The sequence below is a fragment of the Oryctolagus cuniculus genome, chromosome 13 (genome assembly GCF_051225735.1).
Source record: "Oryctolagus cuniculus isolate XC-2025 breed Fujian yellow rabbit chromosome 13, ASM5122573v1, whole genome shotgun sequence".
NCBI classification, from domain to species: Eukaryota; Metazoa; Chordata; class Mammalia; order Lagomorpha; family Leporidae; genus Oryctolagus; species Oryctolagus cuniculus.
In genome coordinates, this window is record NC_142879.1 from 57,128,096 (window position 1) to 57,140,195 (window position 12,100).

A 12,100-nucleotide genomic window follows, 5' to 3' on the forward strand; every position below is an offset into this window, starting at 1 on the left:
CTATTGCAATTGATTCATGACATACAAATAATTTACCAGGTGAAACAATTTATGGAATGAAGTTTGAATAGATGCATCATCAAGTTCAATGAGAAGAAATTAGGGCATTCTTAGTTTCAAGCATTCCTACAGGACTCAACTGCTGGCCTAGTAAAGGGAAGTAGAACAACAACAGTACAATACATTGAGATATGTAGGTGCCAGATAATGAAATCCCACATGGACTCTATGTGTATTTGTACGTGCAGAGGGTTGAGAACAAGAGTAGGAGGAGATGGAGATCTTCAGGCAGAGAAAATGTCCAAAGGTCCCTGCCTTCCTGGAACATAGCAGGCATGAAAGGAGAGAGCACAAGCTGGCCAAGAAGGCTGTAAGAGTTTATATTCTTTATAATGAGTTTACATTTTACTCCAACTGTAATATCCAATCACTGAGGAATTCTATTCAGGGATTGGAGTGGTACGGTTTAGGTCTTGAAAATATTGCTATGACAAGCACAGGCTTTGTTAGACCAGTAAGGAAGGCACTCAAACAAAAGATGATAGCAACTTTGACCATTGAGGGAAACAGAGGAGGTGGAAAGAATGAAACAAATCTTTCTAATTTTAGAGACAGTAAGAACACCAAAAAGTACCATGTGGAATTTTCCGTATATGAAGAAAAAAGTGATTCTAGATAAAATTATATCATTCCATAATTTCCTATAAGTCAGCAGTATTCAGGCTACTATAGTATTTTGCTGTTTGAGATATATACATTTCTTTCAATATGCTTTGAAGGAAATGTTTTCAGTTGTAATATTTTTTCCAAAGTTGATAAGCTTTAAGTATTCATCTATCTACTCACTCAACCTATGCACCAACATGCATATGTACACAATTCAAATAAACATTTTTCAGGATTCTTTGATTTTTCATATTGATGTGAATAGAGAAACCACTGCCTTCATAGATCAGTAAATAAACAGAGCCCAAATCATTACAAGACACATGAGTTTTATTACACTCCTTGCCATGCTTCAAGTTCTAGTTTTTTCTTCTTGAAAAACAATTTATTGATCATGCCCAATTCTATTTAAATATGATTTTCTAACCACATCTTCTTTATTTCTATAGTATCTTGTTTTTGTAACTAAAATATTTTCTACTGTACAAATAGTAGTTATTTGTATCAGCAAAGATCCTCTTGTTGAATGATAATTAAAGTGTTAGGATATTCTGTCATTAAGAGCCTTTGTTATTGATAGACATCTCATAAATTTGATTACTCTGTTTCATTAAAACAACTTCACCAGTTAAAATAATCAGTTTCATTTCTAGAAAGCATTTTAGTAATATTTGGTAATATGAAGAACCTAAAAGTTGTTTATTGGCTCTGATCCATTAGTTATATGTCTAAGATTCTACATTAAGGGAACAAAAGCGTAATTTTTTTAAAAGACTATGAATAAGAATGCTCAGAAACATGACAAATTTAGAGTAGTGAAAATTGGCAAGTCTGATTTCCTACAAGAATCAAATTACTCACTAAATTATGCCACAAACATGAGATGGATTGTTATGAAACCATTCTAAATGGTTTTTAAAATCTATTAAATGGCATGAGAAAATGTTCCTGCTATAATTTTCAGTGAGAAACAAAAAGTAAGATGTAAAAGTGAATACAGATGTCCAGTCAAACCAAATGATGAGTTCACAGACTGAGCTTTCCCTCTGTTGAAACACATAGCAGTGAAAGATAATATAAAAAGAGGAACCTAAACAGATGTAGTATGCTTTTTAAAAATTTAAGTATCTCCTCAAAACAGAAACAGCAGAGAAGCCCAAGTTAATAATAATAATAATAAAAGACTGAAGTAAGGAGTCACTGGATTGTGAATGTGGAGGTGAGGGAGTGCCTTGATTATGTAGGAACTGTAGAATACAGAGAGCACACACAAGAGGGAAAAGAACCAGTGTCAATACTAGAAACTCAGTGGTGTAACTGGCCTCTACTATTTTCTGCTCCCTATAGGACAACACGTATGCAGCTGTATGCCTGGGGCAGCATGAGTAGGTAGATGCAACTCTAACTAAGACCTTACACAAGACAGCATCTGCAACAAACTTGAAATGCCTACAGGGCAAGAGTCTATGCTCCTGATAAAAGCTTTGGGACAACCTGGGTACCAAAGACAGGTGAAGTTAAAGTAGTTGAAAAAATGAAAAGACAAAGAAGGGTCTGGGGACCAAGGGAAGGAAAAGAGTGAGGGACAGACAGATGTGCAGTCTCAGTCACAACTATAGAGATATAACACAAAGTATTGTTAGACAATATGTAAATGTTTAGGCATGCCCATGTTCCAATGGAACTTTACCTTCAAATACAGGTTGGATTGAGCTCAAAGGCCATAACTTTCTGACACCATTCTAATATTGACATTCCAACACCATAATGGAAACTAATGAGTAAAAAGACAACTTAAAATTCGTGAGATTACTTCAGAATAAAGAAAAACTGAAAAGGAGTGAGATAAATAAAAGATAATGCTCCAAACTAAAAATAATACATCACTAAAGAGACAAAAATGAATGATAAAAATATCACAGAAATCCCAGAAACACAAATTATCATCATTTAAAAGTAACTACATCAATAATATAAACACTAGATTGGACAGAGTTGAAGATACTAATAAACTGAAAAACAGGTCAAAGAAAGTGGGATCAAGGAAGATTTTTTAAAAATGAGTTAGGAGACATGGTGGATTGGATCAAGCAGCTCCAGTGTATATCTAAAAGGACTTTCAGGAAAAGAGGAGAAAAGTGATGAAATAATATATGAACAAATAATGGCTGAGGGAGTTTAAGACACTAAGGGAGTCATCAGTCTTGAAAGTTCTAAGTTCAGACCAAGGTAAAGAACTATGAGAGAATATATGCATAAAATAAACACAATGGAAAGCCAAAGGTAAATAAGAAAATTGAACAACTCATCAGAAAAAAGACTATAATTTTAAAAAAGACAGCTATAAAAATATACTAGAAAACAATGCTATAATTGAAGCGCTGATAAAATAAGTCAATCTAAAATTCTATACCCAGAAAGGCTATCACATAACAAACAAGTGAAAAATTTTTTGACTGAATTTAATACTCAACTACTTGCACTGATAGAACAGCAAATGAGAACCAAGAAAATGGAATGTAACAATGGTAGTACAGTTAAATATATTTTTAAATGTTACCTATTGATTATTAAAAAAAGTAGTATCTTTTAACAAAAATAGTAGTACTAGAAGTTTCAGTAAACACTGGGAGAAAAGTAAAAGGAGATCAATTATTAGTTAAAATATTCAAAAACTCTCATTTTATTTGGAAGCAAAATTATACTGCATAAATTTATGATATTAAAGTTGCATAGTTAAGAAAACATGTTCACATGAAGACCAACTAACAAATTAGTAGGAATACTATGTATACCTTTTAAAATATTATTGGAGGAGTGAAGAAGGAAATATTGAGGAATTAATCAAAACAATAAACAATCAGAACAAATAGAATGCAAATGTAAATAAATTATCTTTCTATCAGAGAATATAAAATTGGACAAAAATTACAAAAAGTACATTTATATATATGCCAGTTATATTATTCATGCATGTGCTATACACATTCATACATCACACAGAAATATACCAAAATAAAAAATTACTTATCACTGTGGTATAGAAGGACAAATACACTTTCTTTAAATTTTTCAAAGTTGTCTAAAGTTCCTACATTGATCTGAATACTAATTTTATTATCATAACACAAAAAATAGTTTTAAAAACAACTTCTTATCCTCCTTTCAAACATAAAGGGAAGAAGGAAACAACAGAAATTTTCAATTTTAACGGTAATAATTATAGTTCTATAGTTGTAAGCGAATAATTCAACCAAGTATAAAGACTGATTTTTTCTATATATCTCTGGACACAGATGTTGCTTCAACTTGAAGACATAGCTAATGAATCAAACATATTTTCTAGTCAGTTATGAGAGAGAGAGAACACAAAAAATTTGCATGAGAACATTTTTGTCCATCTTATTCAGTTCCAGTAACTTAATTACTCAATGCTCTGTGCATGTTGAGCTGATTTAAGTCATGTGTCAAATGCTACAATTCCTACCCAAGAAAGGCACTGGAACAGAAGCCATCATTTGGCATGACTTCATCAAGAAAAGCTGCTGACAACAAGAAGAGATCAAAGACACATCAGGTTGCCTAACAAACTAAGCTCAGAAACCCAGGAGAGCACCCTGAGGAACTATGGAAATCTTGGGAATAACTAGAGAAACCAAACACAGTGTATGTTCTCATTAAATGCTAAAATAAGATTCAGTTGTCTAATTAAAATGTCTGAGCTATAACATGTTATTTCTCAGTCTTTTCTTAGAAATAAAAATCACTTCACTATGCAGTATAAGAAATGATAGACCCAACAGATGTGTGACTTCACGGTTATAGCTCATCTGTCTTTATCAAACTAATCACACCATTCTATTTTTAGTTCATTATGAACAGCCAGAAGCTAGTGGGTATGGTATAAAGGGTATTGGGATATATGCTTTATATGTATTATTCCATTTTAAAAAACCTTTTTAAAACAACTTACCTCTGGAAAAATATGTAGAAAAGCTGATTGAAACTTCTTCAATGAATCATCTAATTTGATCACTTAGTGGAATTATTTTTACTATGCTACAGTGATCAAAGCAGACATTATTTTAGGTTACTAAAATTGTATCTAAAATAACATAATCCAATAATCTTCCATTTGGCTCCAGTGGTGTGATGGGCATATGTATCTATTTATACCCACCTCATTCCTAAAAAGGACATGGAGCTTTATTTTACGCATTGTTGACATGAAATTCTACATTCATGGTAAGTCTTTACTTCTAAGAAATTAGGTTTACATTTCAGTTCACAAGATTTCCTTCCTTATGTCATAAAACATGATTTTTATGGAACGAATCAAATCAAGTGGAAAAGCAAAAATTGAGGTAAAACATGATTTTTTTCAGTTCTTAATCCTCTGAGCTAGATAGTCTTATAAATAGCTCTTCAAGTGGATCTCATATTACAAAAATAGTCATAGAGCATTACATTATTTCATGAATTCTGGTTTTATTTCCCCAATCTTTCATGGCACCTCAGAAGAAAACAGCAAAGCTCAGCTATACATATGACTAGGCTTGCATTTCTCAGAATATATTCTGCTGACACTGGAACCTACCAGACATTCTGTGGACAAAAGTGTTCTATGGTCAAACAAACTGGAGAACTACTACAAATCTGAGAGGCTTTTTAATATTTATTTGGTTATGAAACTCCCCATTTCTAGGATAGCCAGTTGTACCAACATAAGGGTAAACAGGAAAATACCATGCTAGGAAAACATAGCATAGTGATATTTTGAGAGTATAAGCTGTCTCCTACATAAAGTGTAAACTCTCAGCATTCAATCTTCTCCCAAGCCTTCTAAAGCATACAAAAATGGCTAAGGTGTTCCTTCAATATTTAATCTTCTGCAACTACCAGATTACTACAAAGGGAAAATGCTCTCCAGAGGAAACAGTGTTCTGAAACACCAGTAACTCATCCTTTTCAAACTTATCTGGTGTGGGTTAGCACCTTTGTTTTAGCTACAAGTATTGTTAAGAACTTTGCATTTCATGGATGGATACATGTGTATTTAAGATCGATAGGAAGAAGCCATGCAGATATTAACAGAAAATGGGTGAACATTTCAAAGTGATGTACCAACTGAAAGAAACATAACCCCTGGTAATAAGACTACCATTCCTCTCATTTATCAGATCATTTGTAAACTATAAAATCTTACTTTGCAAGATTGAATTTTTGAGTAAAGTGTGAAGCTGAGATGTTGTCAATGCCAGTAACCATAAAAATAAGTCTCATGAAAAACGAATAAAAAGAATTTTACTTAGAAAAAATCTGCAAATTATTTGCTTCTGTGTACATATTAAGTTTAGAACCCTAAAGAACTTCTGACTCTCGCTCTTTCCAGCATGATTGGACATAAGGTTTCTTGAAGAACAATAAGAAAATATACTCATATGCATTTTTGACTGAACATGTAAAAGAAGATGTTTTGTTCCCAGGAAGGCTAAAAAGTGACAAAATCTTGGGCAAGCAAGAGTGGGGAGGGACTATTTATCTTTTAACAATGACATGATTTGTGTTCAACCATGACATGATGAATGTCCAAATGTTCCTGGCTATAAAATAAAAACAAGATGCAAACTTACTCCTGATGAAATAGATTGTTATTTGAATAACAAGATGCTATTCAATTACTAAATCCCAATACACATAACTTCTAAAACAACAAAAAAGAATATTGGCAAAATTTTTATTTTGTGATACACCAAAAATTTAGTTCTACATAGTTATGACTCATTTACTGTCTTCAAAAACATTGAATAGACTGTCTACTCTAATTTAAAAAGTATAAATAGAACATGTGAGTTCAAGATTGCAAGTTACCTTTCAAGTCTTTCTTTAGTTTTCTGAGATCTTTTTGAAAATCTTCGAATTTCATTTGTGAGGCCTGAAAAAGGTCCTGGGGTTCCGGCAATGGAAATACACACTGCTCCTTTCCAGCGTCCTAATGAGTAGGATGAACATAATTTTCAGACAGCCGAGCATTAGCATAAACAAGAATAACACATGAGACTCAATGGCAAAGGTGAAAAACAAATAGCAAAAAAAACCCAATGCCAAATAGTTCAACAAATAAATAACAAAATATCACAACATGTAACAATTATCTTACCTCATCAAAATTTCGAAGATAATATGAAACAATATATGATAAAAGGCTTCTGCTATTGTCCTAGGCAGAAAGAACAAAGTTAGCAACAACATAGTTTAGAAATTATTAAATATACATTAGATAACATAAATTCCAGTGACTCTACATATGTGGATGAAAGCATTTAGAATGAAATGTTAATTTTATTTTCAGTTGTCTCAGTCATAATATTAAAAGAGGTTAATGGAATAGAATTTCCCTCCAGTGTTGCAATCTAAGCTTCAAATGGAAGCAAAACTGTTCAACGACAGTCTAAATAGTCCCCTATTTTTACTCTCTTTAGTCAGAAGTTAATAAAATTTTCATTTATGACTTCATTTTTATTTTAAATTTTTGTTGGTTCATTACTTTCATTTTCTGTAATTAATATCTTAAAAGAAATAATTAAATATTGCTTACATTTATATCTAGTTGGACTAGCAGGTACCACTATAAAACTAAACTTAATTGAGGCCCATTAGCAAATAGAGTAGGGAAATTAAAAGGCTAAATATAATGAGAGCTCTTAAAATACCACAAAATATTATAATTCATTATATCAGCAACTGTAAGTGGTAAAATAATAGTTGTGAGGCTATAAACAAGATAATGTGCTCAGTTCCATAGAAAAATATGTCAAATTCTTTCATATCTAACAGTCTTCCAAGAATACTTTTTCATCTCCTTGCTGGCATATTTAGAGGCATTAATTTGAAATTTTTTAACAAAATTTTTCCTTTTATCCAACTTAGTAGTAGAAAATATGCATTTGAGAGAGATTGTAATATATATATATATATATATATATATATATAAACAAAACCTGTTATGCAAACTGTACTCTCTGTGATGTTTGATTTAGCCATAACCATGACTATTTATAGAGAAGGATATCCCTTCACAATCCTGACAGGATAAAGTAACATGTACTAAGACTTCCATCATAAGTCAGATTTTTTTGAACAGAATAATTCAAGCTATTTGACTTTTTTTTTTCTTCTAACTTGTAAACCAATGAAACAGTTAGTAGTCTACAAATCAATTACTAAAACATATATCAAAGGCCTGCTGATAGGCATACAGAGAAAAATTTAAATGATCTGAGGAACAGCTTTGTCCTCAAAAGTCTGCTAATAGAACTGAGGAAGAGATATAGTCACACTGTTTTTGTAAACAATGAACCAATTCATGGAGACTTTTCATAGCTCTTCTGAGAGTTCAAGTGAAATTATAAAAAACACTTTTGCCTCGGTTATTTTTATTTTAAATTATCCTTAATTATTTGTTTAAATATATAAAATTTGACTTAACGGAGAATTGAATAAAACATGAAACAAAACACAAAAAACAATCCTTTATTCATATACCACTATAACAGGATTATATTTTAGATCAATTTTTTTAGATTGAGCATTATTCTGATCCTATTTATACTCCAATGTCATTTGCAAAAGTTATTTCAATCCAATAAGAATTTGCTGAGAACTATTCAAGAACTACCATATGTTTAAAAAAGAGCTCTAGTTTTTTAATAAAAAGCAGGTCTACATGTTGGAGATTTGTATGAAAATACGTATCATACAAATATAATAGCATCTGAACAACCGTTAAAATCACAGAAATTATGAGGATACTTCAAAAAGTTCATGGGAAATAGAATTAAAAGCTAAGTCTCTTTTGGTGTAAAAAATTGAAACCCAGGCACAGATTTGCGAACTCTTTGAATAGAAGTTATATTCATGAATTTCAAAACACTTTGCTCCAAAGTAAACTTATTTTTGTATTCCATCTTTCCATGAACTTTGTGAAGTATCATCTTACATTACTGGTATACCAGGAAAGGACTATGGGTTATGGAATTTCTGAAAAGCATAGAATCTGGCATTTCATACTCATAGCTGTTCAATGAAGAATATTGAATGAAAACACATACACACATATCCACAAATTAAGATTTTCCACTGACATAAAAGATCAAATTTTTTTCTCTTTTATGAGGGGTTATGTTATTATCCTGAAAGGACAATTCCATACATTTTTATTTCTATTCCTAGCCAATTATTTACTGAAACCTAATGTTTTAAAAACATGTTCATAATTCCTGCATCATATTATTTCATCTGGTGACTCTTTTTATCAGAGAAATAGAACTCTTATTTTCTGTTTACCATCCCAGACTTTAGTCTGTGGCTCTGACCAGTATCCCATGCTATCACTCTGTAATCTCTTGAATTAATTTTAAAACAAACACAATTGTAGATGCAGGATAAAAAAATAATTAGGCTTAGACATTCCCATACAAATAAATATCAGAAAAAATATATGTAGAAAAGCAGAATATTTTTGATGACTTATTTGCAATCACTCATGTCTGTTTTGTTTTCAAAACATGCACCTCTTGGCCTTCATTCTTAAACACAGAGATGAAAATAACAAATAAGGCTGTCTAATTCACAGAAAATAGCTCGCTCCCAGGTTCCAAAAGGATAAGTATTAGCAGACAGGTTAGAGTGAAAAAAAAAAACTTAAATTTTAAAGTATCATAATCATTCACTAGACAAGGAACTCAAAATTATTCTAAAAAACATTATTATTCACTAAATCACAAGTATCTGATAGCCATTACTTTTATCTGGCTCAAGACAGACTTTGGAACCTAAAGAAATACTTATTACATCTAGCTTAGAGTCAGACCAATTATTAGACAAAATACCTAATCTGAATTTGCCTACATCCATTTGTACAAAATACTTACACTGCTCTTGACATCTTTCAGCTTCGGCAGAATGTCTAATCCGAAACCATCTGCCTGACCCCGAGTCTTATTTCCACCATTCATGTAGTTGCCAAAGGCAAGAACCAAACCCAGAACCTGCATAACCCCTGGACCATTTTTTAACGTCTGTAAAACATGATAAATAACAATTTTTCTCTTATACAAAGTTTTGTTTGAATCATCCAAAGTCATTGCCAGCTATTCACATGATACTAACAGTCTTGGTTCAAAACCAAACTTTCCCATCCCTCATTATCAAGTATATTTTAAGAGCAGTCTTTAAAACTTTAAAACGTTGTACCACCAGCAAGTATTTAATTATGTTTTTGTAAGTTGAGAGATGCCACTCTAGGCTGTTTCTACTATTTAATTGCAAGGAAATTAAATAAGGTTGTAATAGGACAACTATTATAAAACAATATCATTGCCATCATCCTAGTCATGTGTATGTCTGGAACAACACAAATATTTGGAAGAAACTGTAGAAAACCAAAAGGCAGTTAGAAGATTTTCAAATTTAGGTTTACTCCCAAAAAGTTCACATACACTTCTTCCAAAAATACTAAGTTTAACTTCAGTTTCCATGTCACTTCCTCTGAAAATGTGTCTTTGATAACATCATCCCACTTTTCAAAATGATTTACCACGACCAGAACGAATGGTACTATTGATTTTTGACAAATTGTTTTAAATGTTAATAATGGTCATTTCTTCCAGGCACTTAGTCTGTTTTCAGAAGAATATTAATCTTCTGTTGAGCCATATGGCTGTCTGTCCCTAAATGATTTGGTTGGAATGATTATTAACAATTTGCAAAACCCTGCCAAAAATGAAGGGAAGTAAATAAAATGCCTTCAAATCTCATTCATTTGGAAGTCTGATATCTGAAAGGACTATGAAAAGTAAAGATTTTGTTTTGGCAAAAGCTGATGGAAGACAGCTCTCCAGAGGCCAACACACACTGGCCACACTCGCCCAACACGGTACTGCAAATCCATGCGCCAACCTGAACATGTGATTTGATCTTGAAAGCATAGCCGTAAAATGGTCCCTTTTGTGGGACTACTATCCCTCACTTCTAATAAAGAGTTTAAATAAAATAAATTTCTTTGAAACATGAACATAACCGAACAAATTAAATAATCAGAATTCAAGTTCAATTCATTTTGGACCAAAACTCACCTCACACAATTTCTGTAATAATTCCAGTTTGCGACGAATTGAGCAAATGCTTTCTGAAAACGTGGACTGGAACAGGATGCAAAAGACTCGCTCTGAAAAGTTGGGGATTAGTGACAGTTCATAAAGGAACCTAAAGAAATAAAGCCAAGTTAAGAGGAAAAATATAATTCATATGAACAGATGTTGATCCTCATCTCATTCATGACAGGTATGCACTGAAGACTGCATTTTCCAAATGGACAGAGGGCCCACCCGTAGCCCTTGTGCCCTTGCCACAGGCCTAAGGCATGCTTACTGTTCCGGTTTATCCAGAGACTTGGCGTTTTCCTTGTCTTTAGAGGATCGGCCATGCTTTTCAATTTTTTCCAGTTCGTCTGACTGAGCTCTCTGGAAAAAACAAAAGCCAAGCAGTTTTTCAAACTCTGGTCAATTATATTCTTTAGATAACAAGTATCTTAATACAGCAAAAAATCTATATATTTTCATATTTCTTAGCATCTGTTTGTAGTACAGCTTGACTTAATTTATAAGGCATTTTAAAGTGTAAATATGTTTAATGCAAACCAGATCATCCCCAAATCTTCCAAATAATGTCACTGACGATTGGTGATCTGCAAAACATTTATTCATTCAAGCATGGTTTAAAACAATACAGTTTTCCTTTCTTGTTATTTTGGCTGTTTATAATATTCTCTAGGATGCAAGATTTTCATTTTAAAGTGGCATTTGCTCAATTAAGATTATTGCTAGCTGGGAGTATACTAGGTCTCCAAGGAATGAAGTTCTCTTTCCTAACAGTTTTTATACTTGTGCTAGAACCTCATACTCCAGTGTGACCAACATTACTGTCTGTAATCTGCCTTTTCATTTCTCACTCTTTATTAACATTGCATTCTCAGTCCAACCACAAAAACAAATTTGTTAAAATTATTTTCTTTCCAATCTGCACTTCTCACTTATCCCCCAACACCAAACATATCCCCAAATCCCTTCACCATCCTACACTTTTTAATGCAGGATCTTGAAGACATACTGACTTCTTTCCTCATCTTTGGTTCATTTGTTAATCCCTGCAAACTGATTATTTTTGTCACTTAAACCATTTTTATTGAGCTCAACAAATGATCTTAGAGCCAGAAGTTTCATTTCTAGATAAAACAGTAGCTGACATTAATTGATCAAACAATATCTGTCAGGCACCCTGCGAAGGGTTTACGTATATAATCTTATTTAATCCTTAGAGTCCTAATTTATGGGCCTTAATATTAATGCCAGAATAATTATCATCATCATCATCC

General features: G+C 32.3%; 1 protein-coding gene across 3 annotated transcripts in view; it reads right to left on the reverse strand.

The window, feature by feature from the left end:
- The window catches only part of LOC100356313 (formin-2), a 358,708-nt gene that overhangs the window by 131,087 nt on the left and 215,521 nt on the right, over nucleotides 1-12,100 (reverse strand). For all 3 annotated transcript variants that reach the window (XM_089311640.1, XM_070055559.2, XM_008268219.5), the window contains exons 9-13: nucleotides 11,098-11,189; nucleotides 10,803-10,932; nucleotides 9,600-9,746; nucleotides 6,827-6,886; nucleotides 6,538-6,658 (exon numbers count right to left, since the gene is read on the reverse strand). In XM_089311640.1, the coding sequence (XP_089167766.1) occupies nucleotides 6,538-6,658; nucleotides 6,827-6,886; nucleotides 9,600-9,746; nucleotides 10,803-10,932; nucleotides 11,098-11,189 (550 nt within the window). The remainder of the gene's footprint in view (nucleotides 1-6,537; nucleotides 6,659-6,826; nucleotides 6,887-9,599; nucleotides 9,747-10,802; nucleotides 10,933-11,097; nucleotides 11,190-12,100) is intronic.